This window comes from Anser cygnoides, chromosome 2 (assembly GCF_040182565.1).
Source record: "Anser cygnoides isolate HZ-2024a breed goose chromosome 2, Taihu_goose_T2T_genome, whole genome shotgun sequence".
Classification (NCBI taxonomy): domain Eukaryota; kingdom Metazoa; phylum Chordata; class Aves; order Anseriformes; family Anatidae; genus Anser; species Anser cygnoides.
The window spans coordinates 114,057,661-114,085,463 of NC_089874.1; the positions used below are offsets into that span (position 1 = coordinate 114,057,661).

Here is a 27,803-nt window from a genome sequence, read left to right on the forward strand (position 1 = left end):
ACAAAGAATGTCTCCTCGAATCTTTAAAGAAGCCCAACCAGCTCTCATGGCTAGCTTATTGGTGTATTGGCACTTAACGAGAACTGAAGTGGTGGCAGCAGTCTCAGCCCCAGCTCATCAGTCACATAGGTACAAAGCATCCAAATGGAAAACACATTTTCTGATTCTCGGCACCTCCCTCGAGGGCTGTGCTGCTTGCTGTCTGAGGACTTCAGCGTTCTCCTTTCTTGGCTCATTTGCAGGATAAACATATTCTGGCCTCAAAAGCTGCTCCCTTCCAACTGCTGGTGAAAACTCCAGTCAGACTGAGAGATTAAGAGGATGATCTAGGGCACTACTCAATACAAGAAAAATGCTCATGTGGGAACGCAAAGCCGCTGTTGTTACCCGGAGTTGTTGTTTTCTTTTTTTTTTTTTTCCACTGGATCTCATTTCATTCTGCAAATAGTTTCTATCTTTAATCTTTATCCACTTTAACTTCCTCCCCCCCCCCCCAAGGGCGTCACACACTTAGGTTTAAGCACATTTTTACAGCACTAGTTAAACACTGCTTTTCTGCACCTTTCATCCGTTCATGACTTATGATGTGATTGAGACAGCCCTCGTATCTAGGCCATGTGGGTTGGATCAGCATGCAGTTACGATGCTTCCAAACACCTGCAGGAAGCAGCATTAGTGATCAGGTAGACATGATTCTTCCTAACCCCTCCACAGGTAAATCTGTGGTTTGTTAGAGTTACAAAAAAGCTGGTAAGAATTTTGCAGGAGCTGGTAGATCAGCCCCTACCTTTGCAGGTAGGTTCAGCTCATTGCTTTCTGCCCCTCTGGGACTATCTTTGCAGTTCCTCTTGGTCCTGTTCTAAAACCGACGCACAGTATTTCTGAATTTTTTTAAGCATTCACTGCCTTCTACTCCAGAATCAGTTGCAGTTCAGCACTGAGAGCAGCAGCTCCTCTGTGTCCTGCATACTGCTTCAGACTGAGCCCCCCAAAAAAAATCTTATAGTGAGCTTTAACATTCTTACCATGAGCTTTAAACACTAGTGAAAGACATTTAGGAAATTGCTCCTTTTGATAAAATTAGAGCTGCAGACAGAACTCGTGTCCTGATTGCTTATTCCCCTCTTTGAATTCAAGAGGAGGCATATAATTTGAGCACTGGGTTAGAAGCTACAGTAGGAAAAGGACTGATTTGCTCTGTTACAAAAGCCTTCCTAAGCAAGATGAGTAATTAAACCACGCACACGCACACAGACCCTTTAAAACTAAAGAACGGATTGAATTATCACAGTGATATAAGCTAAAATCTTTAGTTGCTACAAAAGCACGTAATTTCATTGACAACAGTGGCTAGAACAAACTTCGTCTAATAATTTCTGTCTAGAGCTGGCCAAACCCCCTCAAATCTAGAAGTCCTTGAACTTTGGGAAAGCTTTGATCCAGTCCAGACCTTGTGGCTCTGATTCACTTCGGCTGGGAAGTACCCAAATCTGCTTAAAATATATTTCACAACACATCTTCGCCTGAATTTTTTGGGGATAGGTCACAAATACCACATGTAGAACCATTTCTCATTACTCACAATACCTACGAGCAGAGCCAGCTAGTCCCATCTCCAGCCCAAAGCATTAGAAAACAAAAATGCAAGAGCAAGCTCTAGATCAGCTGACTCGCTACCAAGGAGCGAGAAGAAAGTTAAAAGCACTAAAATCTGCAGCCAGAACGTTTGAGAGAAATTCAAACCGGTGAGGAAATCCATACGACTTGGACAGCATGAAACAGTTTGCAAAGCAAAAATGAGCCATACCTCTCCCTTCTTGTTATAACCAGAAAAAAAAAAAAAGATATTTAACTACAGTTTCTGGATAGGCATGTTATGCAAGTACACTTTTTTTTTTTTTGTTAAAGGTAACACCTTCATTACTGTAGTAGGAAAGCTGTGATCGCCAACCACATAGCAAGGCTGTGGTTTTCAGATAACCTAGCTGAGGGTGGTGAAGCAGGGTAGTAACTAGCAAAGGGGTCAGACCAGCTCTTCTGACTGCATTTATAATTGATAATCTAACAAATGAGCTGCTACCAACTTACAGCAAGTACAGCCAGACCCTAGGTCCACAGATCACAGGCTAATTCTGGGAAAAACAGACCTCAGGATGTCAGAGCAGGTTGCTCACCACTTTGTGCAACTGGGTCTTGAAAACCTTCGAAGATGGAGACTGCACGGCCTCCCTGGGATACCTGTGCCCCTGCCAGACTTGTCCTAGGGGTCAAAAAGTTCTCTTTTTTACACCCAGTGTAAACCTCTCATTTAGACTTATGCTCATTAGCCTTTGTCCTGCATCCATCTTCTTGATAACTTCTCCATGGGTACTGGGGGGAGGCTGCTGCTAGGTGCCCCCAAAGCCATTTCTCCAGCTGTTCAGCTCCAGGCTGAACAAGCCCAAAGTCCTGCAGCCTCTCCTAAGAGGGGATGTGCTCTAAGCCCCCTGACTATCCTGGTGATCCTCTGCTGAACCTGCTACAGTTTATCAATGCCTTTCTTGTATTGAGGGGCCCAAAATAAGTTTCTAGGCCAAGACAGACTACATGAATGGGCTGAGTTCAATTACATGAAATTCAGGACAGGAGAGCAACAAAACTGGTGAAGGGACTAGAAAACATAACTTCTGAGGAACAGCTGAGAGAACTGGGATTGTTCAGCTTAGAGAAGGCTGAGGGGAGACCTCATCACTCTTTGCAACTACCTGAAAGGTTGCAGCGAGGAGGGCGTTGGTCACTTTTCTCAGGTGACAAGTGATAGGACACAAGGAAGTGGTCTCAAGTTGTGCCAAGGGAAGTTTAGATTTGATATTAGGAAGAATTTCTTCATGGAAAGGGTGGTGAAGCATCGGAACAGGCAGCCCAGGGAAGCGGTCGGCTCCCCATCCCTGGAGGTATTTAAGAGACACGAGAACATGGCACCACGGGACATTTTTTAGTGACGGGACTCAGTCAATCAGGCTGATGGTCAGACTTGACGATGTTATAGAGTTTTTTTTCCAACCTAAATGATTCTCCGATTCCCCACTCCAGATGCTGTCTAACAAGTGGTGAGTAGAGGGTGATGATTGTTTCCACTATTTTACTGCCTATGCTACTTTTAATACAACTCGGGATACTTTTGGTCTTCTTTACTGCCAGGGCACACTGCTGACTCATGTTCAGCTTCCTGTCCACCAAAATCCCTAGATCCTTTCTCACAGAGCTACTTCCCAGCTAGCCAACCCCAACCTGTAATATTGCCAGGGACTCTTTGTTCCTACGTGCAGGACTTCTATTTGTTCTTGCGGAATTTTTTTAAGACTCTTGTCGGCTCATTTCTCCGGTCTGTCCAGGTCCCTCTAGAGCGTAACCACGTCCTTCAGCTTTATTGACTAGTCATAAAACCATAGAATATCCTGTGTTGGAAGGGACTCAACAGGATCATCAAGTCCAACTCCCAGCTTCACACAGGACAACCCAAAAATCAGACCACATGTCTGAGAACGTTGTCCAAACACTTCCTGAATTCCAGCAGGCTCGGTGCTGTGACCACTTCCCTGTGGAATCTGTTCCAGAGCCCAACCACCCTCTCACTGAAGAACCTTTCCTTAACACCATCTAATTGTGTCCCCATCCAGACTAAAGCAGCCTAATTTGGATATAGGAACATCGTGGAAGATGTTGTCAAAAGCCTTACTAATACTGAAACAAATGACATCCTCTGCCCTGTGACGATGGCAATGGGAGTGCTGGTATTGATCTTCACAGAACTAGTTTTAACTCTTGATTCTGGGAAGAGATGCTGGAAACAACAGCTGGTGCACACACTCTCAGGAGGAGTATTTTTCTCCAATACACCTCTGGTAGGTATTGATTTGTAATACTTGAAATCAGCAGGCCAAATCCTCAGCTGCAGTAATCAGCACAGCTCCGCTGAACTCAGTCTATACACAGCATTTTGCCTTAGCTAACAATCCTGATTTACTAAGCGCCTGAACAATATTTGTTGCCTAAACTCTTTGTGCAGGTTGCATGGCCAGGCTCTGCGAGTGTCAAATAGGAATAGCACGGGAAACTACGGAGATGCAGGACTTCATTTGCCCTCCTGTGAGATGCGTGGATCTGCCGTCTTTCTCTTACCTTTGCAAGGAAACTCCATGCTGCATATTGCCCTGAGGTTGTGCTGCTTTTTAGCTTCACTGTGTGCAACATCAGAAAGAATCCCAGCAGCCCGCTGCAAAAGATGGGGAAAGCTTGTTAGTAAAGTCTCTTAATTTCAGCTAAGCAGTCTCTTACAAGCGTCTCAGTCCTAACACAGGACTGAACAGGCACCCTTCAAGCAGTGTTAATCTTATTTGGAGAAAGCAAACTGGTTGACAAGAGCTTACATTATATCCAGCAAATCTGGGGTTTTGTTCAGTCAGTGACTACAGTCTGAGTAAAGCAAGTCCGATGGTCTTATGGTTGGTCTCCAATGCACTTGCATAATCAGAAAAGTAGAGATTATTGGAAACATGAGGTCAAATATTTAACTTGAGGCATTGAAACAGCTCTGAATAAAAGCAATGCTGATTTCAACAGAAACCACACTTTTGGCAGGTAACTCACTCCAGCCTCCACAGAGGTTCAACTGAAAAATAACCATTGGAAGCTTTCTGCCTGAGTTTTCAAGTTGTTTAAACTTCATGAAGCCTAAATTCCAATTAAAAAGTCAAATACATCTCTACCAGGTAACAGATAGACTCCAGAATACTCAATAGCATTAGGAACGGAACACTCCAAAGCTCTGTGCTGGAAATCAAGTTAATTTTGATTCTCAAGTCACAGAGGACAATAGTCCATCCTGTAGCCAAGGCTACTCTAGAAGGAACTGTTCCACATCTCACTGGACCTCATAAAGCTGACAAGCTTTGGCTCTGGATTTTTTCCCCCCACTTGCAACATACTTAAAACCCACTGGCTGTGAACAGTGAAATAATACAAGCCAGCAAGCAGGGAATGGAAAAGGACTTCAAAATACACGTGGCACAAATCACTAGGTGGCTGATTATGAGGCACAGGATCTTACAAAGTACTGTGGGAAACAGCATGGGAAAAGAGATAGGATCCACAGGGGACAGATGTGGTGAGGCAAAAAGTGCCTTGTTCCTTGGTCGGTGTGCTGTTCTTGGCAGCTGATGGCCCCCCTGCAGTAGCAGAAAGGGTAGAAGATCGTGGCGCCCCAGGTTAGAAGTTCCATGCTGGGCTCCGACACCTGAGTCAAGTGCTGCCCCCTGCTCAGGGCACGTGGAAAATCGTTTCTCAGCCACATGTCAGTGCAGGTGGTTTTGATACACCAAGCAGTAGGGTAAGATAACTGCTGAGGAGTAGGAGGTACTACAATTTCTTACACTTAGGCATAACACAAGACCCCAAAGGACTACCTGCTGTGCCTGTAGCCAAGAAAGCAGATGATGCTTTAGTGATAAAAGAACCAAACAGCTGCCAGTTGCAGAGGATTAAGTACCAAGCAGGAGAGCATCCCACCCTGAGAAATCAGTGAGTTCAATACAGCAGCACTGCCCAAACTTCTGAAAGTTCAGTAGCTGGCTAAAGTTTGTTCCATACCTTCTGCCCTGCTGAGAAGTGCTTTTAGTCAAAGTGATTTGAAGGCATTTCATGTAATTCAGGCATAAAAAGTGAAACAAGTAATTATCATACCTGAAATACTGATGTCACAATTAAACACCATTTTATTTCATTAAACAAATTGAGCACTTTGTACCTAACTTCTAATGCTTCAGACATTGTGCACAGGTGGTACATTTAGCCCCACCAGTTACCCTTTAAATTGTGGAGGTTTTCCATCAAGTCCTTTACATCTACAAAACACCAGATAGACAAGATGTGGGTAAGCAACTTGTTTCTCCACCAACTCCTTTCCAATTATTTTAGAAAAGTGTAGTGTACAACGCTATCTAATATGTGTACTGAAGCTGGGACAATGGAAATAGAAGCAGGAGGCTACATCAGTGGTAAAATTGTATTGAAGTAAAAGAGAAGTATGCCTGGGCTAGCTAAATATCCATTAGTGCCTGAAGTTACATTTGTCTTCAAGAAGAAACAGATTTCACCAGCTATTAAGGAACAAGTTATTTGATAGCTAACTGCAATTTGTTTGTAGTAGGTACAGTCCACTCTTGAAAAAAAAAAAACCACTTGTGCCACTAAACTACAGAGGAATTATTTAACAATCATTTTTAAATAACATCTTTTCACAGAGAATCTGGATATAAATAAGAAAATACGTAACAATCAGGAAACATTTCCATCATCAGTTAGCACGAAAACATTTTTCCCTCTCTAAAAAGAGAATACTTCCATTAGACAAAAGACTGGAGAGGAAGGACAGGAATAAATTATATGAGATAATTAAGACCTATAGAAAACATATTTATGTTGTCCTGTGAGAATTACATTAGAGGACAATGAACTTTTGCTACTCAAAATAAAGGGATGCTTGTTAAAGCTTTTCCCTTTTACCCTCAAAAAACATTCTGCCAAGTAACAAGATGTACAAGCAAATAAATCCATGTACACCCGTGCAGCGCTGAAGACTAATACTTTGTAATCTCTGCAAACAGCAAGTTTTACAGGGGCTAATCCAACTTGGGAAGCATTTAAGAGATGCTATTTATCAAAGCTTTGCTACATTAGGTAAGAACTACTTTGCTGGTGACTGGGAACTCTCCGGGTTCACTCAAACAATCACATTTACTTCATTTGCACAAACTTCAGCACATTTAAATCTTATGCCTTCAAATGCAGACCGACAGATACATGTTCTCTGCAGTTTTATTGGCTTATGCCAGTAGAAACTAGGATAGCTCCAATTTTTTTTTAACCGAGAGCCAAGGCTGGAATTCAACAGTAATCTGAAAACATTCACATATCCTGTTACAGAGAGGTTACCTGGCGCAGCAACTGCTATGAAATCTGTAGAAGTACAAGAATGGAAAGTCCAAGGCACTGAAGAGATCACCTGAGGGAGAAAGCAATACACTCAGTGGAACACAGGAAAAAAAAATTACCACTGTTACAAGCTGGGAACAGCAATTATACGAACGTTACTAGTTTAACATTCCTTTGAGCCTTTACAGCTGGCTGGCTTTTCATTTGTGATGCTTTCCACATTTCTAGTGTGCTTAATGATTTCTCTCTGACCTTGACTCCAGCCAGTCCCTGCCTTTGGTTGAAAAGGAGAAAAAGGGTGATACAAAATATAAGAATATTCTTTGCTAGCATACAGATGATCCTGCTGAAACAACAGTTGCCGGTGGCTAGACATACATCGCATCCACTTCCTTCAGAAGGTCGTGATGATTCCTGTTGAAGCAACAGGAAACACAGATGCATGTTGGCTGCTTCTTCCTCTGGAATTTGAACTCTGTCACACAGAACAAGTCAAGAGGTTTGAGAGAGTTCTCCCAGATCCAGGCAGAGCTCTCAAGTACTTGCATTTCCAGGAACCTGGGCCCTGGTTAATCTTAGTAGCAACAATTCCTGGGACTCCTCTGTCCCTTGGGCTCTACAGATGCAGATGCAGCTCCATCTTTCACTTTTTGAAACACAGGCCTACTTTCCTTAGCATTTCTGTCTATCCTGGTGGGGAAATGCTATATACACAATACGAACCACCAGTCAAAAGGGGGAATTCAAGTTTACTTAAATGTTTTTGGCTTTATTTTTCTGACTGAGCAAGCGTTCTAGTGAAAGCAACAGACAGACATCTTTATCCTTCTAACTGTTAAAACGCCTGTACGAGAACAATATTTTCCGCCATCAAATATTCAGTTTCTTCAATTTTAGCCTTTGATCTTTTGCTACTTCAAATCCTGCCACAGGCTTAAGGGATGGGATACATCTCATGAAAACAACAAAACAAAATCCTTGCATAGCACTGAGGGAAATGCAGAGAAGGAAGCTCAGATCTATTGGGAGTGCTGGAGCACTGCTCTCAAGAGGACATGTTCAGTAAGGGAACCTTTGTTCTTTACCACGTACCACCTCAAAAGCTGTTGTTTGTTGGCTGCCCTATGATGCTTCTTTGCGAAGGGCAGTTAAGAAAGATATTACCAAATATCAAACACAAATTACAGCGTCAGGTACCTTCCTCTCTTCTTCCTACAAGATACCACATTTATCAGTCATACTGCAATTGAATTCCACAGCTAACTTCTACAGGGTCTGGCTTCTAAAAACTTGCACGAAAAGGAAAGGCACTACAGAAACCTAAAAAAGGAGCAACTCAAACCACTTTACCTGCTGGATGGGATGCGGAGGCCAACAACACCACACTGAAAAATAAAAAAAAGATTAATTATATATTGCAGTAGTTGTGACATGGCCCCAACATTATGAATTGACAGCTTTGCAATTTTTTTTCATGGTGAAACTTACTTCAGTTATGTAGAATAAATGAGGCATAGATGATAATACTAAAAAAGGTAGTTGGAAAGGAATCTCCAGGGTTGCCACCTCTAACTTGCAACAGGGCTATTGCCAATAGTTGATCATGTCCTCTGTCTTGTGTGGCTCTGCCTGAAAATGCCAAGTCTCAAAAATCTGCCAGCAATGGAGATTCCACACCTCTCTGGGTGACTTGTTCCAGGGCCACCCTACCCTCCTAAAAAAGAGGTTTTTCCCTGATGTCCAGTTTGCAAATCACTAAAGCTACAACTTATGGCTCTTGTTCCACACTGTAATACCAACTTCTCCTTAGAAGAGTTCGGCTAGATCATCCGGGTCCTTTGGGGACCCAGGAGTTGGACTCGATGATCCTTGTGGGTCCCTTCCAACTCCGATACTCTATGATTCTATGATTCCATGAGCTTTAACTGCCTTTCAAGATGGTGTAGGCGTTGTTAGTCTCCTTGGTCTCCATTTTGACATTCTCAACAAGATGAGCTTCTTCAAACCCTCCTTCTAGCAGGCCACGTGCTCTAGGTCCCTAACACTGTCAGTAGCCCTGAGCTTCTGTCTTCAGCTGGGAAGCCCAAAACTGCACAGACCATTCCACCTGCAGCCTCAGCAACACTGATAACGACTTCTGTCAATCTGACACGCTCCTAACGTAGCCCAATTTGCCATGAACATACACTACTGCCCCAGGCTGATTTAAGCATTCCCTGTTACTCCTCAAGTCCTTTGTAACACAGCTGCTGTTCAGCCAGATGGTGACACTGAGACAGAATCTAGATGGAACTACAGATTTGAGTGACCCTCTCTCCAAGGATGAATTTCAACAGCGTGCACAAATGTCTGCTTTGTAGGAATGTCCATATGTTGTATAAGAGAGTTAAATACCCAGTCCTATGCATGCAGTTGTACACGTGCTGCACATTCATGCCCAAAATGTTAACTGGAAAAAGAACAAATGCTGCCATTAAACAAGTTGAAAAACATGCATGAAAACAAAACAAAGTACCGGCCCAAATGATACACACTTTTTACAAAGATCCAAGTGAACAAGAAAATCATCTGTGACTAGTTCTTTAACTGGAGAATTACTTAAGACTTCTGAGATCCTACATGGTCTTCATGCTCTGAGTTTGTAGCACAGGCTGTACAGAGCCTCCTTCAGCACTGTTGATTCTTCCTATAAATTTATATTTTTTTTTCCCCAAAACTTTTTTTTATTCCTCAGTGTTTCAAAGTTTAAAAGGCTACAGAAACATATTCTGGAGCATTATAGGATGGGAGAAATGAGTATGTCTTCCAAATCAGAACTAGAGCTTCCTACAGACACCAGCATTGATGTGTGTTGAACACAAGGGACAAGAGAGAGAAGGAGAAAAGAGTATCTGGAGAAGCCACTTCCCTGAAAAGTAGCAAGCACTGCACTTAGGAAGGTGAAAAGACATTCATTAATATTGCGAATGGTAAAGATAGGCAGTTTCCCTTGCTAGTTACCAGCAATTCTTACAGGTCACTGGGCACAGTAATAGCAGTAAAGTGCAAACCCAGCCAGTAGAAGGCCACATGATGAAAAGTTAAGGCAGAGAAAGAGCTGGAAATGGTTCCCAGCACACCTGATGGCTAGAAAACGTTGCTTGCTGTAAACGAGCAACCTCAGGTACTCATTATTGACTGAATAAGACAGACAACAGGGGACTGGAAGTAAAACTATCACCACTGATGAGAATTATGACTAACCTGTGTTTCTCCACTTTTGCTTTTTGCATTATTACTTTTAAAATAAAATAACAGTGAGATCAAGAAATGCTCTAAGAGAAACTTCCTTCTGCAACCAAGAGGGATTGATAACCATACCAGACATCCCAGGCCGCAATCCAGAGAAAACATGGAGAAGGTTTTGTTTTCGTCCTTATAAAGTGCGGGGAAGGTTAAGGCACAAGGGTTAGATGGCATTAAAGCTGTACTGTAACTCTGTCCTGAACAGAACATCAGTAGAAAAGACAGTATTATGTTATAAAACACAATCAGGGATCCAGGGGTTTCCAGAAGGACAGCCTGAACCTCAGGCCACGGCAGGATTCCCACGCAGGGCTTCTCTGTTCCTCTGGTCTTCCCCTGTACCCACTAGTGTGGGCTGGGTCACCTGTGGTTTTCTGTCTAACCAAAAAGAGGTTTTGCCAGCAACGAAAGTAACTTATGCCTGCAAAGCTGCCTCTTCATTGCGGAAAATCTACTGTAGCTAATCTGTCACTTCTGTGAATTAAAAAATCTCTTTTACAGCCAGATACAGTTTAGTTGCACAGAATAAAGCCTTTCCCCCTATCTTCAACAGTACCATTTATTCACCATTTGAAAATCTCCTGCGTTAAGTCTTTGCTTTCTCTTCACTGGCAACTGCGAGGTTACCTTGTGAACAAATACCAAATAGTAAAAGATATTCTGAAGCTTTCTTCCAAGTTCACCCCAAGAAGGAACATATCTCTACGTGCATCATCATAGGAGAAAGCCCAAGACAAGCTGCAACCCACTTCTAAGACACATTATACATCCCTCCACATGCCAGGTAGACATTTCTACCCCCCGCCTCATGCTAGCCTTTGCCAGCTGGCTGTCGAGAGAAGTCTGGCTCCTGCCTTGGTGAAAAGCAAGTGACTGGAAAGGAATAAAAGAAAATGCAAGATTACTGGGAAAAAAAAAAAAGACAAAAAACAGCATAACAAGGAGGAAGTATCAGAAGCACAAGAGTCAGAATGCAGTGAAATACATCACTGTGGTAAAAGAGGGTGTTGGGAACAAGACTGGAGGATCAGAGGGACAACAAAAAGGAGAGGGATGAAGAGGAGGATCGGGCTGGGCACAAAGAAGCAACATCACTCCTCCCTTCCCTACATAGCACAGCTCTGCTTTCCTTCCCCTACGTTTGTCCCTGGCCAGGCTCCCTCTTAAAAATCCCCTGAATAATCATGCTGTAAGTGATGAAGTAAGAACACCACCACACTTTCATCATCAACAAGTATTTCTTCAGATCTGGAAAGTTCCTGTCCATATACATTTGCTAACACTCTAACTTCAGATGTTCTCCCCCACAAAACTGTTTCAGATTTTAAAATGAGAAACAGTGCTTACAAGGACAGCACATGTTAGGAGACTGCTAATTTCAGCTGCACCTCTGGAAGCATTCAACAGAGCCAATACAGTTATTGTTTCTTAAATTTAAATACATGTATTTTTAATCTGACATATTGGTGCAATGTAACACCCAGTTGCTTGGGACAGAGCTTTTAATCTGCTCCATCCAGGCAGTGCCTCCACACAGAGCACGATTTTGGTTTTGCACTGACAGAAACAGTTTGAACAGACCCTATGATGACAAAAACTACTTGGCTGTGTTCACACAGCTGCTTTCTTTTCTCCGCACAGCCACATGTCAGCCATCTGATCTGGTCAGAAATAAGAAGCCACAAAGGCCTACTGGTAATAGCGCTAACAGGGGGACGTTGCACTAATACTGCTCTAGGAAGTTCCCTCGTAGAAGCTCATACAGACAAGACCACCAGTAGATGTTACTGTCCTGTCTCAGAGATGGAACCAGGATCCTGTCACGGCCAAAACAGTCCTTGAGAGGAAGCAGCATGCTAAATCACAAAATGCTGGGTACCCTCTGCCAGAGATAAGCAAATTCACAGTAATTCTGAGCTAGAATTGCCCATAAGAATCACAGAATCTTTAAGGTTGGAAGAGACCTCCAAGATCATCTGGTCCAACCATTCCCCTACCGTCAATGTCACCCACTAAACCATGTCCCTAAGCACCACGTCCAACCTTGCCTTGAATACCCCTAGGGACGGTGACACCACCATCTCCCTGGGCAGCCCGTCCTAATGCCTGACTGCTCTTTCTGAGGAGAAACGTCTCCTCATTTCCAACCTGAACCTCCCCGGTGCAACTTGAGGCTATTCCCTCTTGTCCTGTCACTAGTTATCTGCAAGAAGAGGCCGAAGAAGTCTGCACTCATCCAGAGTTTAGAGTAAAAGGTCTTCTGTTCAGTGCCATTTAGAAATACTCTTGACTGTTTCCTACAGAAATTAAGTCCTTGCAACAATACCGTGTGTCTGTCAGCCATCTCACATAGCTCTCAAACATGCTGACCAGCTTCATCCAAACCTGGGGAGCGGCAGACCTTTCGAAGATAACTACATGCTGACAGGTCTCCTGAAGGGACAAATCTTGCCAGTGCCTCTGGTGGCAGGAAGCTCTCAGCCCTGTTAGACACCAGAGGGCCTTCACTTCAGTGGCACCTCACGAAGGTCACAAACAAGGAGAGAGCTGCCACCGAATTTCACACACTATCAGAAATGACAGCTGTAATGACAACAAAAAAACTTGGAAGAAACCAGGTGTCATTTATTCCACTGCTCATGGTGCTGTTTGTTTTCCCTAGACAAGTAGAGGCCCAAGTGCCATGAACTGTGAGGTCCTCTACCAGACAGAAATATATACAGATAGACAGAGATACATGGATACTCAGAGATGTAAAACAAACAAATGAGCACCCGGTCTTCCACCTCCTCTTTTCAAGGAATAAGCCACCTGTTTTCCAGCAACTGCTTTGCACCATCAGCTCAGAAGTTATGCTGACCTTTAAGCCCTTAATCATAAAACAATCTTTTCAAACTTTAGTAACACATTTCTGCTTTTAACAAGATGCTAAAAAAAAGCTATCTCCCAATTTGCACAGTCTCTCTGCTTTTTTATCATTATTTTAAGTTTCTAAATACACACCACTGTACTTCATAGTTCCTTAGTTGAGAAGCTTCGCCTTTTCAAAACCCTCTACAACCATAATCATCCTTTCCATGTAATGTGGAACTCCTGCTCTCTGCTGGACACAACTTCACAGACTTCAAAGGATACCATCAGCTAACATCATACAGAACATAGATCTCACTACTCAATCGAAGCTGCAAAATTAAGACCTTCAGCCAAAATCTGAATAAAGGTCGAGGCCCAAATGCAGTTTTCAGCTAAAATGACAACCAAGAGCCATAGTTGGGCAGCTGACAAGTAAAAAAAAACAACAAATGATTTTACTGCTTGTTTAGTGATTCTTCCTTCAACATTAAACATACAGTTATAATTCTTTCAAGACTTCATGGATTATCTCTGTACATAGCAACACATTTGCAAGCTCCATGACTAACATTCTTCAAAACAGTTCAATAAATACAACTACCTCCTTTCAGTAAAATTGATTTGCTTTGCACTTCACACTAAATAGGAAACAACAACTGACTTAAAACAAGAACCTACTTCAGGCAAATTGATATTCAGGTACTGTCAACACATGGGACCTTGGTGAACAGACACTGGAACCATACAAACCCCAAGTGGCCTGCATTACTTTTTTTTTTTTAATGGAAATAGAAGATCTGATTGGGCTATGATAGAAAGAGATACATGGTGTTATGCTGGTGATGCTCGTAAGATAAATGGGAACCTAAGTTAAGTAACTATCTTACACCAGTGTCCCTGATGTGTTCCTGTCAGGCATCTGTAACAAGGTCGGATTAAAGCACACATCCATCTAATCAAACAGACAAGCACTTCACTTTTGCTATGCTTATTCCTAACTTCTGTTCTGTGTTCCACTTCTGCCCTGACTAATTTATGTATTTCAGTCCCTTTGACCACCTTGCTTCCTTAGAGCTCCGCATCCATACTCCAGAGCATTCCCACACAACTTTAGTTACCATTCTAAGAAAAGAGGTCAATATATACAAGCAGATGTGATAATGGATGGAGAAGGATCTAGTAGTCTCTTTACACCTTACTTCAAATAAAGCCTTACAGAAATCTAGTGGAAACCTTACACACTGAATGCTCTAGCTTATATAGCTCTTTGGGGAAAGGACTGATTTGTTCCCAAATAAAACAGAAAACACACACACACACACACACAAAAATAATACAACCAGGGGACTCTGGTCTGTGACTCAGGCTCTTTTACTAACTACAAAATAACAAGCCAGTTTTATATCTCCAAATCAGAAAAACAGCTAAAGGTCTGAATTACTCAACCCCACTAACAGCACTCTCAACAATCAGTTACTGCTCATGTTCTTTGCACGTGGTACTTTTATAATCACTGCCTCTCCCTCTGGCAATTTAGTTTAAGTTTGATTTTCTGTGGTGGAGGTTTTGCCAGGGAGTTACTCAGTAAATATTATTTCTGGAAAAGATAGATCACTTGTGCACATGGTGATTAAAAATTCGTAATTAACACCTCGTTACCTCCCCAGGTGTATATTGGCATGCCCACCTACAACCAGAGCCAAAACCATGCAGCTGCTAAGCCATATTCTTCCAATGAACATCCTGCTAAATAAATACATTTAAGCAGTGGTAGCTCTGAGTTTCCTAAACGAGACATGGTTAAAAATGAAGACATACACTACAGAAAAACAACAATAGCGTATCAAAGGCTTATTAGTTTTACCTGAATACATAATTGATGTACTGTTGGTCCAATTCACTAGGAGAGGAGAAAAAAGTGTTCTTTTAATAATGCCATTCACTTGATATAACAGATCAGTATAGGTAGGAGTATTATAACACTGTAATGTTGCAACATATTTGCATTATACGTGTTATATAGCATACTTATAATATTATAAACAAACTATTAATATCATAATATTAATCAGCATACTAACCTACACAGCTTTTGCACACTATTTCTGTTGTTACTCTGTCAATGGGAGTGTCATTGAAAGTAAAGATACGGTGAGTTTGACCAAAATTTAGACCCTTTAAACAAAGATGGAAAATGGTTTTGAAATAAATGAGCCTATCCATACCCTATACACATGTTGCACACATACGCTTAATATGCAGTGGCAACACACCCTTCCCTATACAGACAATTGCAGATTATAGACACCACAAATATGTCATGTGAACAATGCACCTGCTTTCAAAACTACTGTATGGTTGAAGATCTAGTGTGCAAAGCTGTTGCTAAGTTTGTTGCAAAGTCTCAAGGTTTCAAGTTATTCAGACATTCACATCCTGCAACAACTCACCAGCTGTTAAACACTTTTGAGATTGTATCCCATTGGGAGATACTGACAGAGACAAACCTTGCAGCTTTCAAGTCTAACACAAACTAACATTTCCTCTTAATGCCAGTGCCAGTAATGAGGGGATATTTTTCCAGGATTGAGTCATCATCCTTTGATAACGGACTGTTTAAAACTAATTCAGTGTTTGCATTAGCAGTATAAATATCAATAACTGCACAGTATTCTTAAGATCATCAACAACAAGGCTCCTCTTGTAAAAGTCATTAACGATTAACCAAGAGTGATCCAGTTCATCGTGATGAAGCAAAGATCCCTACAGTTTACCTGACTGCTACACAGATCAACCCTCTTTGATAGTAATCTCCTTCTTTTTTAAAAAAAAAATGAAAACACAATACCTGAAAGAACTAGGTTTCCATAACTTGTGAAATACTTTGTAAGCCCCTGCAATTGAAATGATGTGCAATTACCATAGCATGCAATCATTCTGACAAACAACAGCTTATCTGGTCATTGGTACTGACAGACGTGGAACCCCTCTAAATTACAGTTAGAAACACAGCACAAAGGATACATAAATCATGAGTAAAATCAACCTATCGCTTCAAATTAATGGTTTTCAAAGTGTTATCACCTCAGATTACTGCCATTATGCCTCAGATTACTGCCATTATGACATATTGCTGCCAGTCCTTCCAAAGAGATGACTTCTAGCTCATGGAAACTAAAAAATGGGGAGGGAAGTACAAACGTGTATGCAAATGAAGTGCTGAAGAATCCATTCTTCCCATTTTTCACCATTTTTCTGGGTAACTTCTATGATGTGTTCATCTATGTAGGCTCCTATAGCTGTTGGTTCTGAGCCATTTTTGCTCTTTACAGTTCTCTCAGCTCTAGGCTCTCCAGGCTCTTTACCATCTATCTTTACCTACTCACCTCTTGGTTAGCTCCCACTTCTATTTTGGGAAAGGCTTTAAGCACTCAAGTAAGGAATAACACAGCTTCAGGCTCTACTTCTTCAGACCTCTTTACCTTTTTCCCCCTTTTTACCATTTCTCTTCAAACCAAGCTGAAAGGCAAAACATGTCCTTCCTCTGTGTTCTATCTTAATTATGTGATGTTAGTTCACCTGTTCACCCTTTCTCTCAGCATCATTATTTTGTGTTAGTTGATAGAAAATGCAATTACATAAAAACTTCAACAGCTACATAAACAGCTTCCTCTCAGAAATAAGCAAAATGGAAAAAAGATGTATTTTGAGCATAAACATTATGTTGTCACTTCCTACACATTTCAACAACACAGATTAGGGCTCCTGGAGGTTCTAAGCAGCGTTCCACCTCTGGTCTAGCAATGCTTTACAAAGGAAACAACTACAAAAGCAGTAACATCACTAGTTACAGCAAACAAGTATTTGAAATGAAAAATCCGTAGACTGTTGTTTTATCTAAATGAGCAAATGTTTACCATATGACATTTCCTAAAGAAAAAGTAATACTTCTTATCTGTATACAACTTTTTTAGCATGCAATCTCTAGACAGCCTTAGACACAAATACATATAAACACATAACCTCTGACCTAAAAAATTTACAATAGGAATGCACAAAATAAAGAAGGAATCATCCCTGATTTGCAGACAAGACTTAACATACGAATGAGTCACCCAGTCTTACAGCAGTTCTAAGAACAAAATACAAATCCCTTACAATCCAACTTAATGTTACAAATATCCTTCTTAAATATCACTGCTCATGTTTTCTTCAGATTTTTTAGGTCTGTTTTTAACTTTTCAGAGAATTATTATTATTTATCCAAATTAATGTTTAATCTGAAAAAGACAATATTAAAACATACAAATACCGACAGGTCATGCAACTCTTTTTTGTTTGTTTTTAAAAATACATATGATTGCATCAAAAACACCATCATTTCAACACCCTTCCTCTGGGAACATATTCCATGATATTTTAGAATACTTTTTGTGAGCTTTTAAATAAAATGTGTGTGTGCAATAAAGATATTATTTGTTTTTCTTCATGTTTCTTCTCCCCCCTGAGAGAAGCATCTCTTAGAGGCCAACCATTAAAAACTCCCAGAAAGGCTTAGTGTTGATTAAAACTGTATGTGTATTTTCTCATCCACAATTAACTGACTGCAGTATCTAGTTTATTCCTTTGTTTCCAACATAAAGGCTATAAAAGGTATGCACTTTCTTTACTGACCTTCTTTATTCTTTTCAAATGTTTCTTATATCAAAAACCTTAAATATCAATAACTTCACAATAAAGCTGATTTGCTTCTACAACATATTTACTTTTCAGAATTCTCCTTCAAAAAGGAAATGACTTACCAACGCAGATCAAGTGAACTAGGGCCCAGAAATAACCATTTGGATCAAACTGCAATAACAAACATCCAAGTAAATTAAAGCATGTTCATATAAACATAGGTATTACTATTTCCCTGCAGTACTTCATAAAGCAAATATATTGGGAGCTACGCTACAAGTATAGAGAAGACGACTAAGAAAGTCTAGAGAAGACTAAAGTTCTTTCTGTTCAACTTAGAGATTTGGCATATGCAAGGTATCTCTATCCTCTGTCACCCCGGTTCTCAGCCTTGGTGAGGACAGCTCTATTTCTTTCAGATACAGACACCATTTTAAACAGCTTGAGACTATGAACTCCAGCCTGTTTACTCTTGTATCACAGCCATTTTTCACTCAGCAGAAAAGTTCACTTCTGGCAGCCCCTGGACATTTGGACTGGCAGTCAGAGAGGGCTGAGGGGATCAGAGGAATACCACTAAGGTCTTGGAAGTGGTGTTCTTTTGCCTCCTTTCTCCTCTCAGCCCCTCCAGCAGCTAAGCAGTCTCTCTCCCCAAGGCTCTCAGTAACTGCAGAGTATCCTAAAAGAACACTCTGAGCACACTAGGCTCTCTTCACAATCAATGGGGAAAAATAAACATTTCTGAAGGAAATTCACTTGGCTTATTTTTGATGTCTGCTTTCAGAGAAGATGAATTATATACGACAAGTTGCTACTCGGCACCATGGACGTGATGGGAGCCAGTTCAGGTGCAACACTGTTGATATCTGTGTTTCATCAAATGCATCCAGACATGTCCCATATTCTTCCCACCAGACTTCGGATATTAACTGAAGTCTCTAAATCAGGGAAGCAGCCCTCCTAAGCCTCCAAAAGAGAGACAGGCATCTCCAAAGAACAGATCTATGCTGGACTGAGCTACTCTAGATCTAGATACCTTCTTTCTTTCTCCAGTGGCCACCAAAGTGCACAGAGTGATTACAAAGCTTATCTAGGAAACCACTTGCACATTCAAACTGAAGTGATTTGATTAAAGCCCTGTAAGTTACACCAAGGTCTTTTCTGCCACTAGCTTCACTGAAGAGCTCCATGTGTGCCCTGGTCAGAGGTTTTGCCAGGATGCAAATACATTAAAACCAGCAAGATTTTAACAAGCCAATAGGCCACACTTACAACTCCTTTGCAGGAATCCTGCCCTAGCTTACAAGTAAAAGCTGCATCCCTTATATGAGAACAAACATCAAGGTCAAACTAGAGCTGTTTTACAAAAACAGAGCTCACCTGGGTGTCAAACAAAGGAAGGCACACTGCTGCTACCAGAAGGAACAGCACGCTGTGGGAAAGAGAAAAAAAACAAGACTAAAAGCTTGTACTCCCAGTGAAATATGGACACTTCCACTCGATTTTACAGTGACGCTTTGTTTACTTCATTTTTATTCCATGTATTTAAAAAGCAATTTCTGCCACCAAAATTAAGTTTTACATCATTCTTCATAGCTAATAATACAGAACGAAGTTCTACAAGAAGAAAAGCAGCACAAAACATCGTTGAAATTGTATTTATTTATTTTTAGGGAATACTGTTCTTCACTTGCCATCTGGCCTCCCTAGGCTTCTTCAGAAAACTAAAACCAACCCATCTCTGGCTATGAACAGATACCAAAAAGTTCTGCCATTAAGACAAATTCCTTATTACAATTTCAGCAGTGGTGGCTCCATTAAAAGTATGCTGTTAGCTCCAGAACACAGAGCGAAGTGGGAGAGAGTGGCAGAATGGCAGAAACGATGTAAGTGCAGCTCAAATCCTCCCCTAGCCCATTGAGCTGGACTAAACAAAACCTTAAACTGTGGCTGAGTCGGGATTTCTGCGGGTTACGCAGAAAATGCAGGTGTAGAATTTCTATGGACAATCACTATCAATAATAGTGAATATCTGCTTTTGCAGCTCGTTTTCCCGCTTTCCAGGGACATAGAAGGAAAAGACAGAACAAATAAGATTGAAAACAACAAACTGGTGTCCTTGGCGATAATCCACTAGTGAAAATAAGGCCATAGTAAGTCAGCTAACGGGAACAACGCGGAGGAAGTAGGAAGACAGGGCCTCCAAAGACACTAACGTATAAACCAAAACCGTCCACTCTAAGTACAGCTAAAAGATTACAAAACATGGAGGACAGTTTTTCAAGAAGATGGGCAGGAAGAATGAAATTTTTAATACGTGTATAGCCAACTTCTGTTTGTCACTTTATCTCCTTTTTGAAGCCTGCACAACTAGGCCCAACCAAGATTGGTAAGGTTGTTTATCAATGGTAACAGAATGATGCTGGATGTCACCCACCTCTTCTTCCTTAGGAAAGGCATTTTTAGCTATTTTCTATCACATTGTCTTTTTCTTACTGTTTATCCACTGGATTATCAAACCTGATTTCCATCTCCTTTTCAAAAACATTCTTACAATCACTGCTTTGTTACTTCTAGCTTTTTTTTACTTTTTATAATGAGAAAAAAAAAAAGGATCTATTTAAGGAATTGTTAAAAAATTCATTTTAAAAACATTTAATTACTTCTGTTGCAATCTAGACTCACTGCCTACAGGAATATGTCTTAATATTCTTCATTGTTTTGATGTGCTACTATCTGAAACAAATACAGAAGCTGGAGCCAAAACAAGTCTGAATCTGAATTTGAGCAGTTTTAAAAACTTACCTACAGACTTTCAGATGAGAGGTCTGCTGTAAAAAAGAACATATGATTTCAAAATTAATCTATGTGATCACAGATGATCTTCCTGCACATTAAAAAGCCACTGAACACTCAACAGCCCATTATGTGTGAGTACTGCTTAGCAAATTTATTTTGAAAAAAAAAAAGAACAAGGATTACAGATGAGCCTACCCTCTTTTTTTTTTTTTTTTTTTTTTTTTAACATTTTCAGGTTATTTACCAGCAAGTAAACCTGAAACCATCCTCTAACTTAATACCTGGTCCTCACTCGCATCTTGAAGTGTACCAAAACTGCATTTTGTATGTATTCAAATATTAAGTATCCTTAATTAATTAGGTATTATCCCAGCCAAATCAGCCTTGGTCTAAATTCATGAGTTTCCCAATCCCCTGGTCCAAAATTATTCCCCTGAAGACTCCTAGCAAGAGCTGTGTTTGCATTATCCCTCCCCATCATGCTTTTGTTTTCAAAGACAGGAAACATAAGCATGTGAGCTAGAAGAAAAAGATAAAAACACTTTGGCATGGACACTAGACAGGGAAATATGCCATAGGGACACGCCATGGTACGCACTGTTAAATCCCTTATTCATAACCTTTCAGAGCTCTTCAGCTTGTCACGAATAGCAAACAGCCATTTATTTGTCTTCTATATGCACAGCAGAGGTAATGAAGGGAAGATCTCTTCCACTACAAGCCATAGGCCATTGCAGAAATGATTTTGTGATTTCCCAGTGCTACCTCACACAACAGCTCTGGTTAGACACTTAGAATAGCATTTCATTGCCTAAAAAGAAAAATCTCCCGTAGTGTAGTTGAAGAGCCGAAAAAAAAATCTCTTATTAAAGTAAGTAGGAATTGTTCTCCTCACTTTAACAGGTATTGGAACAGATTCTCAAGCACTCAGAAACAAATCCAAAAATGCGCTGTTTGTCCAAAATTTCATATGGAGATGTGATCTATCTAAGGGTTACAGTAAACGGAATACATTAGGTGAGTGAGCAGTCACTATTGGGGTTCCCCATGGCTCCATTTTAGGGCCGGTTCCCTCCAATGTTTTCATAAATGTCTTGGATTACTAGGACAAGAAGGTATTTTGAGTAAGTCTGCAGATCATACTAAATTGGGAGGAGTGGCTGACTCCATCAAGGGTGGAGAGGCCTCGCAGAAAGATCTTGACAAATTAGAGAGATGGGTAATCACCAACCGCATGAAGTTTCACAAGAGCAAGTGCCAGACTCTGCACCTGGGAAGGGGCAACCCCGGATACACATAGAGAATGGGGGACAAGAGGCTGGAGAACAGCCCTTAGCTCAAACGATGAAAGTCTTACATACGGCATAAGAGAGATGGGACCAAGCCAGTCTTTAAAATGCAGATCAAACCATCAATATGCACTTGCAGTCTTTCATCAACTAAAGAGGAAATGAAAACATCGATATAGATACTTGTCAACAGCAAATCTCTCTCTGGGACTCATTAGGGACTTGCTATCACAGCGAGAGCAGAAAAGCACACAGCAGTAATGCCTATATAAAAAGAAATGAGGTGTTTTGTTATAGGGCAGTTATATCACAGGAGGTGCCTTGAATACCTCAATTAACAGACCAATTACCTCTTTCTGCACAAACTTCTGGAAGCCACAGGTTATGACTTCTGCTGCATTCTGTACAGTGAGGAACACTGGAATTGGCTGCCATTGGGAGAGAAAAAAAAAAGCCTGAATCAACTCAGAACAGTCACTGGCATAGAAATGGGTGCTCATCTTAGGGCTAGCTGTCCCAGGGCTTCGTGTTATTTTGTTTGTTTTTAAATTGTAAACCCATGTCATATCTCCTAAAGGGGACTTACACCCATTCCAAGAGCATGATCACTATTACAAGGCACAGGCATCTTTAACCCTGATTGCTTCTCCCACTTCTGAGCGCTCAGTCTGTTCATCCAGAGCTACCACTGCAAGATTTGCCACAGGTTTTGCCTCTCTATTCATGTATCTACAGCCTCCACAGCACACCATTCTCATTAGTTTTCCCATCTCTGTCTGCGAGTACTAAGAATACAGTGTTACTCCTAGCAACAAAACTACAAGTAAGATTATTTTCGGCAATTGCTTTCAGTTCCTGCTAGGAAGAGCTGCCAGAAATTAGGGTGGAAATATAATAGTTCACACACGAGTGATGCTAAAATTATATCCAACGAGGCATCTGGCCACCATCCCAATATGAAATCATTAAGCAACAAACCCCAGTGATAACAATAATGAGTAAGACACCCATCGCCCCAAGCAAAACCAACTTGAATTAGTGGTTCATAATACTTCCTCCAAATCAGATCCATGGTCTCTCAGACAGTTGAAACAGAAGCAACTCTCTGCTCCAATTAAGATAACCTAAAGACTAAAGCAGTTGTAGGAAGCAGTATTTCCCTTCTTATGGATAGTATTTAAATCATGAGTAGCGAATAAGTTAATTTCTCAGTGATGTCCTTGCCTTGTAAGTATCAGATAGTATCATCTCCCTGTCTTGACTTTGTAATCAGAAATCTGTATTTTTCTCTTCTTTCCCATAAAGCTGGATAAGGATCACTAAATAAACATTTAAAGCCATAGCGACAACTGAGGTGGATCCATAAACACAACAGTTTCACCAAGATAACTCTTAACACCTCTAAATTAGCAAGGAACGCAAAATCACACGAGCAGAACTAGCATGAATTTGTCAGCTCCTGCTTCACTGTTTCTGAAAACCAATTCACAACCCTGTTGCTGGACAGCTAAGCACAATAAAACAGAATTATCTAACATAAGCATCCTGAGCCTGACACGATAGGAAATACAAGTAACTGTAAAGAAATAACGATATACAAGGCAAGTTGACAGCAAAATTTACATTATTCCTTTTGTGAAGCCAATTTGTTGGGTTTTTCTTTCCTCCCTCTCCCCCACTCCACTTTTGGCTCTTCCGTATGTGTTTCAGAGCCAACAATGGCTCCAGTTTGCCTAGCCCTGTTAACCTTCTCCATATGTCTATTGTCTTTGATGTGACTATGTCTTTAATTTGTGAGTGGACTTGATGCTAACAAAAAGAAAGGTTTGCTAGTTGGACGGGCAGGGTGAACACACTCTGTACAAACCTCCCCTCACAGTTCTGCATACTTTTGCTAATGCATCACAGTCCAGAGCTAAGCAGCCCCCTCCTCCAGTCCCAGCTGTGAACTCCTGGGCAGGAGAGACTGCCAGTGACTCTGGGGAGAGACACAAATAGAGACTATATTACAGTCCTGGCATTGTACAGTAGTGTTTGAAAGTGGGCATACCTGGTTTTGATCCAAAAAGTTCACATGATTTCTGCTTTGGAAACAAACCCACTTAATTCAAGTATACTTGTGAGCTGAGCCATTTTGGTACAAGGATTGGGAGAGTGCATTTTTCTTCTCATTATGTCATAAAACTGTTGTATGCAAAGTTACTGTAAATAAAGATGGCACATAAGATTGAATTTAGGACCAGTACAAGGAACTATATACTAATTATGGACTAGGACTACTCGTCTTTATTCCAAAAATGGCCACAGAATTAGGCCTCAAAATCCTTGTCTATGAACAACAAAAAGCCATGCAGAAATGGGAGATGCTCCTGATCAACGGTTTGGGATAAAAATCAGAAAACCATTCACAGGCCCTCTGCCACTCCAGCACATCTTACTCTTGAATAACCATGGAGTAGGAAAGGCATGGAAATAATGTAATTTACGGGACTCTGAAAGTAGAAATAACAAGAGAGGATATAATTCAGACCTCCTCCACCTCTCAGGTGAGCAGGCAGAAGAGGTGCTGCTGCCAAGGCTTTATCCTTGTTTCCAGGCAGCTCCTTCCTTAGAGATCTTTGCTGAGTTTACACCAGGGAAGCCCCATGGAACTTGCTTTGACAAGGAACTAAGAGGAAGTAGATGCCATCACCATGAGAGAGAGCTAATCTGGAGGCATGTGGCTTCTGAGCACACAGCCAGGCTTTACCAGGTATCACTGGGGTCTAAGACAAGGCCCACTGCATTGGTCAAGAGGACAGAGACCATCTGTCAGGATTTTTTTGAGAAACGCTGGCTCACTTAAGCAAAAGGCAGTCAGCTTTAATGAAAGCAGGTTTGATATCCCCTGAATAAACATTTGGTAGGTTATTGTGATTCAAATGGCTCATCAATCCAATGACTCTAACCACTCCCATAATCCCTTCCCAACTTTCAATCTATTTTCTCAAATCTTGTAAAGCCTTAAAGTCTCTCACTGAAAGAGCTTCATCCTCTTCCTGGAAGGATTTCCCACAGAAATGTGTCCCATTCACACTTTTGCTTATAGCTAAGTTATAGCTAAGAAATTAAGTTATAGCTAAGAACTTCTGTAACTTCTTCCCTACTTGCACAGTTCAGACTACTGAGGATCTGTCTGCAAAACCCTGAGTATTCTGGAGAGATGCTGAGTTCTTCAGACTGTCAGAGAGACCAAGGAAAAATGAAGGTATTTTGTGCTTTTTGTTACTGCTTTACACTTTGTAGGACTGGATTGCTGCTCTAGCACCATTAACAGATTCTGTATTATTTGAGCTCCTCCACCTTTCTTTTCCCGCAACCCAGGAACAGCAACAGCATTAAACCCCCTGTATGAAGGGAACATTCTCTGCTCAAAAAGTCGAGGCGGTAATGAACTGACTTCTACTTGTGCATTTCTTACCAATCTAGATAGCGCCCTAGAGCCAGCGTAAATAATGCCCACAAAAAGTACTGAAGCAGGAAGCCATGACAGGATTTCGGACCTGTGAAAACAATTAGAATTGCATTACTTCACCACGTTCTGTTTACATGCAGTCAGCGACACTTACTTGCAAGGAATATTACATATATATTCAAAAGTGTGCATATTAAATTTATTGTCTGATTGTTCAATATTCCTCCCGCTGACTAAAGAAGTCTCTGAGACAGAAATGGACCACTTCAACTAATCCCAAATAGACAGTATTTCTGCTAGTTCCTTTCTTGTACTTCTTCCTCGGCTGCTCTCCTACAAAAAAAATGTTTATTTCATAGCAATTGCTCCTATTGGTTTTAAGGGAGAGCAATTTCATTTTAGTAAGTTCCTTGATACACTGTAAAAGGAAGAAAAAACTTACAAATGAAGGCATAAAATGGCGCACTTGCACAGACAGCACACATTTTCACTATGTACAAATACACTTGCCCACCCACACATTGATTTCTCAGCCAGATTTACAAAGAGATCCTTCCTAAAGATCAGATTGTCTCTGTGGGAGCCTGTCTCTTGAGATTTCCTAATGATACTCCTTTGACTAAGCCAAACTCCTAGAGGCAGTTTGACAATTAATGGAGGAATGAAGTCATCGCAGATTGATCTTGCGGTGTTTTGTATTTTTTTGTTAAGTCTTCATCATGGCAGTCGAGTCAGGTTTTGAGAAGGGGCTTCAGAATTTGCACTCTTCCTTTTTTGATCTCGGTACTTCAGGGAAAAATGAATCAGGTAGGTGGTAAACTTCAGAGAGAATAATGTAAGATTTTGAGCAAGGGATGAAAGAAGTGACAGCAATTTAAAGGACTAAATCAGAGGTTTCCCAGGACTGAAGACAATGTTATCTTCATTCACTCTTCCTAAACCTTGAATTAAAGTCAGAGTTTTAGCATTTAACTCTGTTTCTTTAAAATGAAGGCAAATTATTTGCTATTCATCAGCTTGGATTACGCTTCCAACTAGCATGTAAGAGTCAAAATATAGTTACCACTATAGTAACACACTTCATTAAATACTAAAAAACAGACAAATAAAGGTAAAAAAAAGTCAATGAAGATACATCATGCCCAAGGATTTCTATAAGCTTTAAGACAAGAAAAAAAAAGTTTCCTTTCTTTATATAATTTTCCAAGATATTTGATTAAAAAAACAAACAAAAAAAACAGTGTACCAAGAAATAGTGTTTATATCCTTCTACTGGCACAAAAAATTGCTGTTTATTTTTTTTCCCCTCCAGTAGTCATCATCATTTTTATAGAAAACCTGTGCCTTTTAAGGTTATTGACTTCAACTGGAATTTCACTAAGACCAGGATTTAAAACTGTCACACCTCACTGCCAATGATTTCACATCACCAAAAAAATTGAATTGGCGTAAATTCAAGAAAGAAGGAAGGGAAGAAGAGAAATGAAGGGCTGGGAAGAAGGAACACAAAATGAAAACTTAATTTCCATTTAGAGCATCAAAATACTGCTCTTTCATGTTCCCCACCACTAAATTCTAGGTATGTGAAATATGTCTCCATTTCCAGTGCAGCATTGTGAAGTGCAATGGAAAAGGGCTTCAGATACTTTTCCCAGGATGTGAAAACAGAATTTTATGCTGCCAAGTGGGAATTTCAGGACTGAAAAAGAATGCATGCATGTTTGATGTAGTATGTCAGCACCAACGATCTGTCTTGCATGCAGACCAATTAGTAGCTTCCTATGCTGGCAATACAGCAATGTACGTGCAAAACAGGCAAGCTCAGTGACGTAAAAGAACTGATGAGTTTGTGGTTGCGGGGCTAGATCCAAAGCCCACTGAAGTCAATGAGCAGTTTCCCTGAAACCATTCTTTGAAGCTTTGGTTTAAGCAAGGCTCTTAGCTGCTGCTTAGCTCTGGAGAAAATTCAACACCAGCAGAAACGCCAAGCAGAACGCAGAGGCCTTAGGTGCCTACAAGGGTTAGGCAGAAGCTGGGCAACCCACTGCAGCACTGGAAGAGTTATGCAGGTGATACACACATATCCTCTGCACTCCACTGAGTTCCTCTTTGTCTGCAAAACTTGTATCCAAATCACTATTTACCCCGTAGAAGCAACAACCATGATGAGAAACTCCAGCAGTACTGAAGAGAAGCGTATGAAAAGCAGGATATCCATAAAACCAAAAGAGAAATTACTCTAAATAATATGTTTAATGGAACTGAGGGCCTGTTTTTATTTGCTTTATTGAGAAGCTAGTATTCCTGACTTTGTCATATCCTTCAGAAAAAGTGTAGTGATCTCTACGTAATAAAATAATTCTTCTGAAATACTTTGAGGTAACCTGAACTGGCTCAGGAAGCACGAGATCAGTCTGCAGAACAAAAATAGTCAAGTCTGTAGAAACACGAAGATGGGTAGCAGTTTGGGT

General features: G+C 40.8%; 1 protein-coding gene across 2 annotated transcripts in view; it reads right to left on the minus strand.

Moving 5' to 3' along the window:
* Positions 1 to 27,803, minus strand: part of TMEM241 (transmembrane protein 241) — a 56,454-nt gene that overhangs the window by 22,001 nt on the left and 6,650 nt on the right. Inside the window, exons 4-13 of one of the 2 annotated variants that reach the window (XM_048080033.2) lie at positions 25,339 to 25,420; positions 22,229 to 22,306; positions 20,596 to 20,618; positions 19,171 to 19,222; positions 17,913 to 17,961; positions 15,959 to 16,004; positions 14,975 to 15,010; positions 8,323 to 8,357; positions 6,973 to 7,042; positions 4,162 to 4,255 (exon numbers count right to left, since the gene is read on the minus strand). In XM_048080033.2, the coding sequence (XP_047935990.1) occupies positions 4,162 to 4,255; positions 6,973 to 7,042; positions 8,323 to 8,357; positions 14,975 to 15,010; positions 15,959 to 16,004; positions 17,913 to 17,961; positions 19,171 to 19,222; positions 20,596 to 20,618; positions 22,229 to 22,306; positions 25,339 to 25,420 (565 nt within the window). Of the gene's footprint in view, positions 1 to 4,161; positions 4,256 to 6,972; positions 7,043 to 8,322; positions 8,358 to 14,974; positions 15,011 to 15,958; positions 16,005 to 17,912; positions 17,962 to 19,170; positions 19,223 to 20,595; positions 20,622 to 22,228; positions 22,307 to 25,338; positions 25,421 to 27,803 lie in introns of both variants that reach the window. The other variant, XM_048080032.2, reaches the window with a different exon arrangement.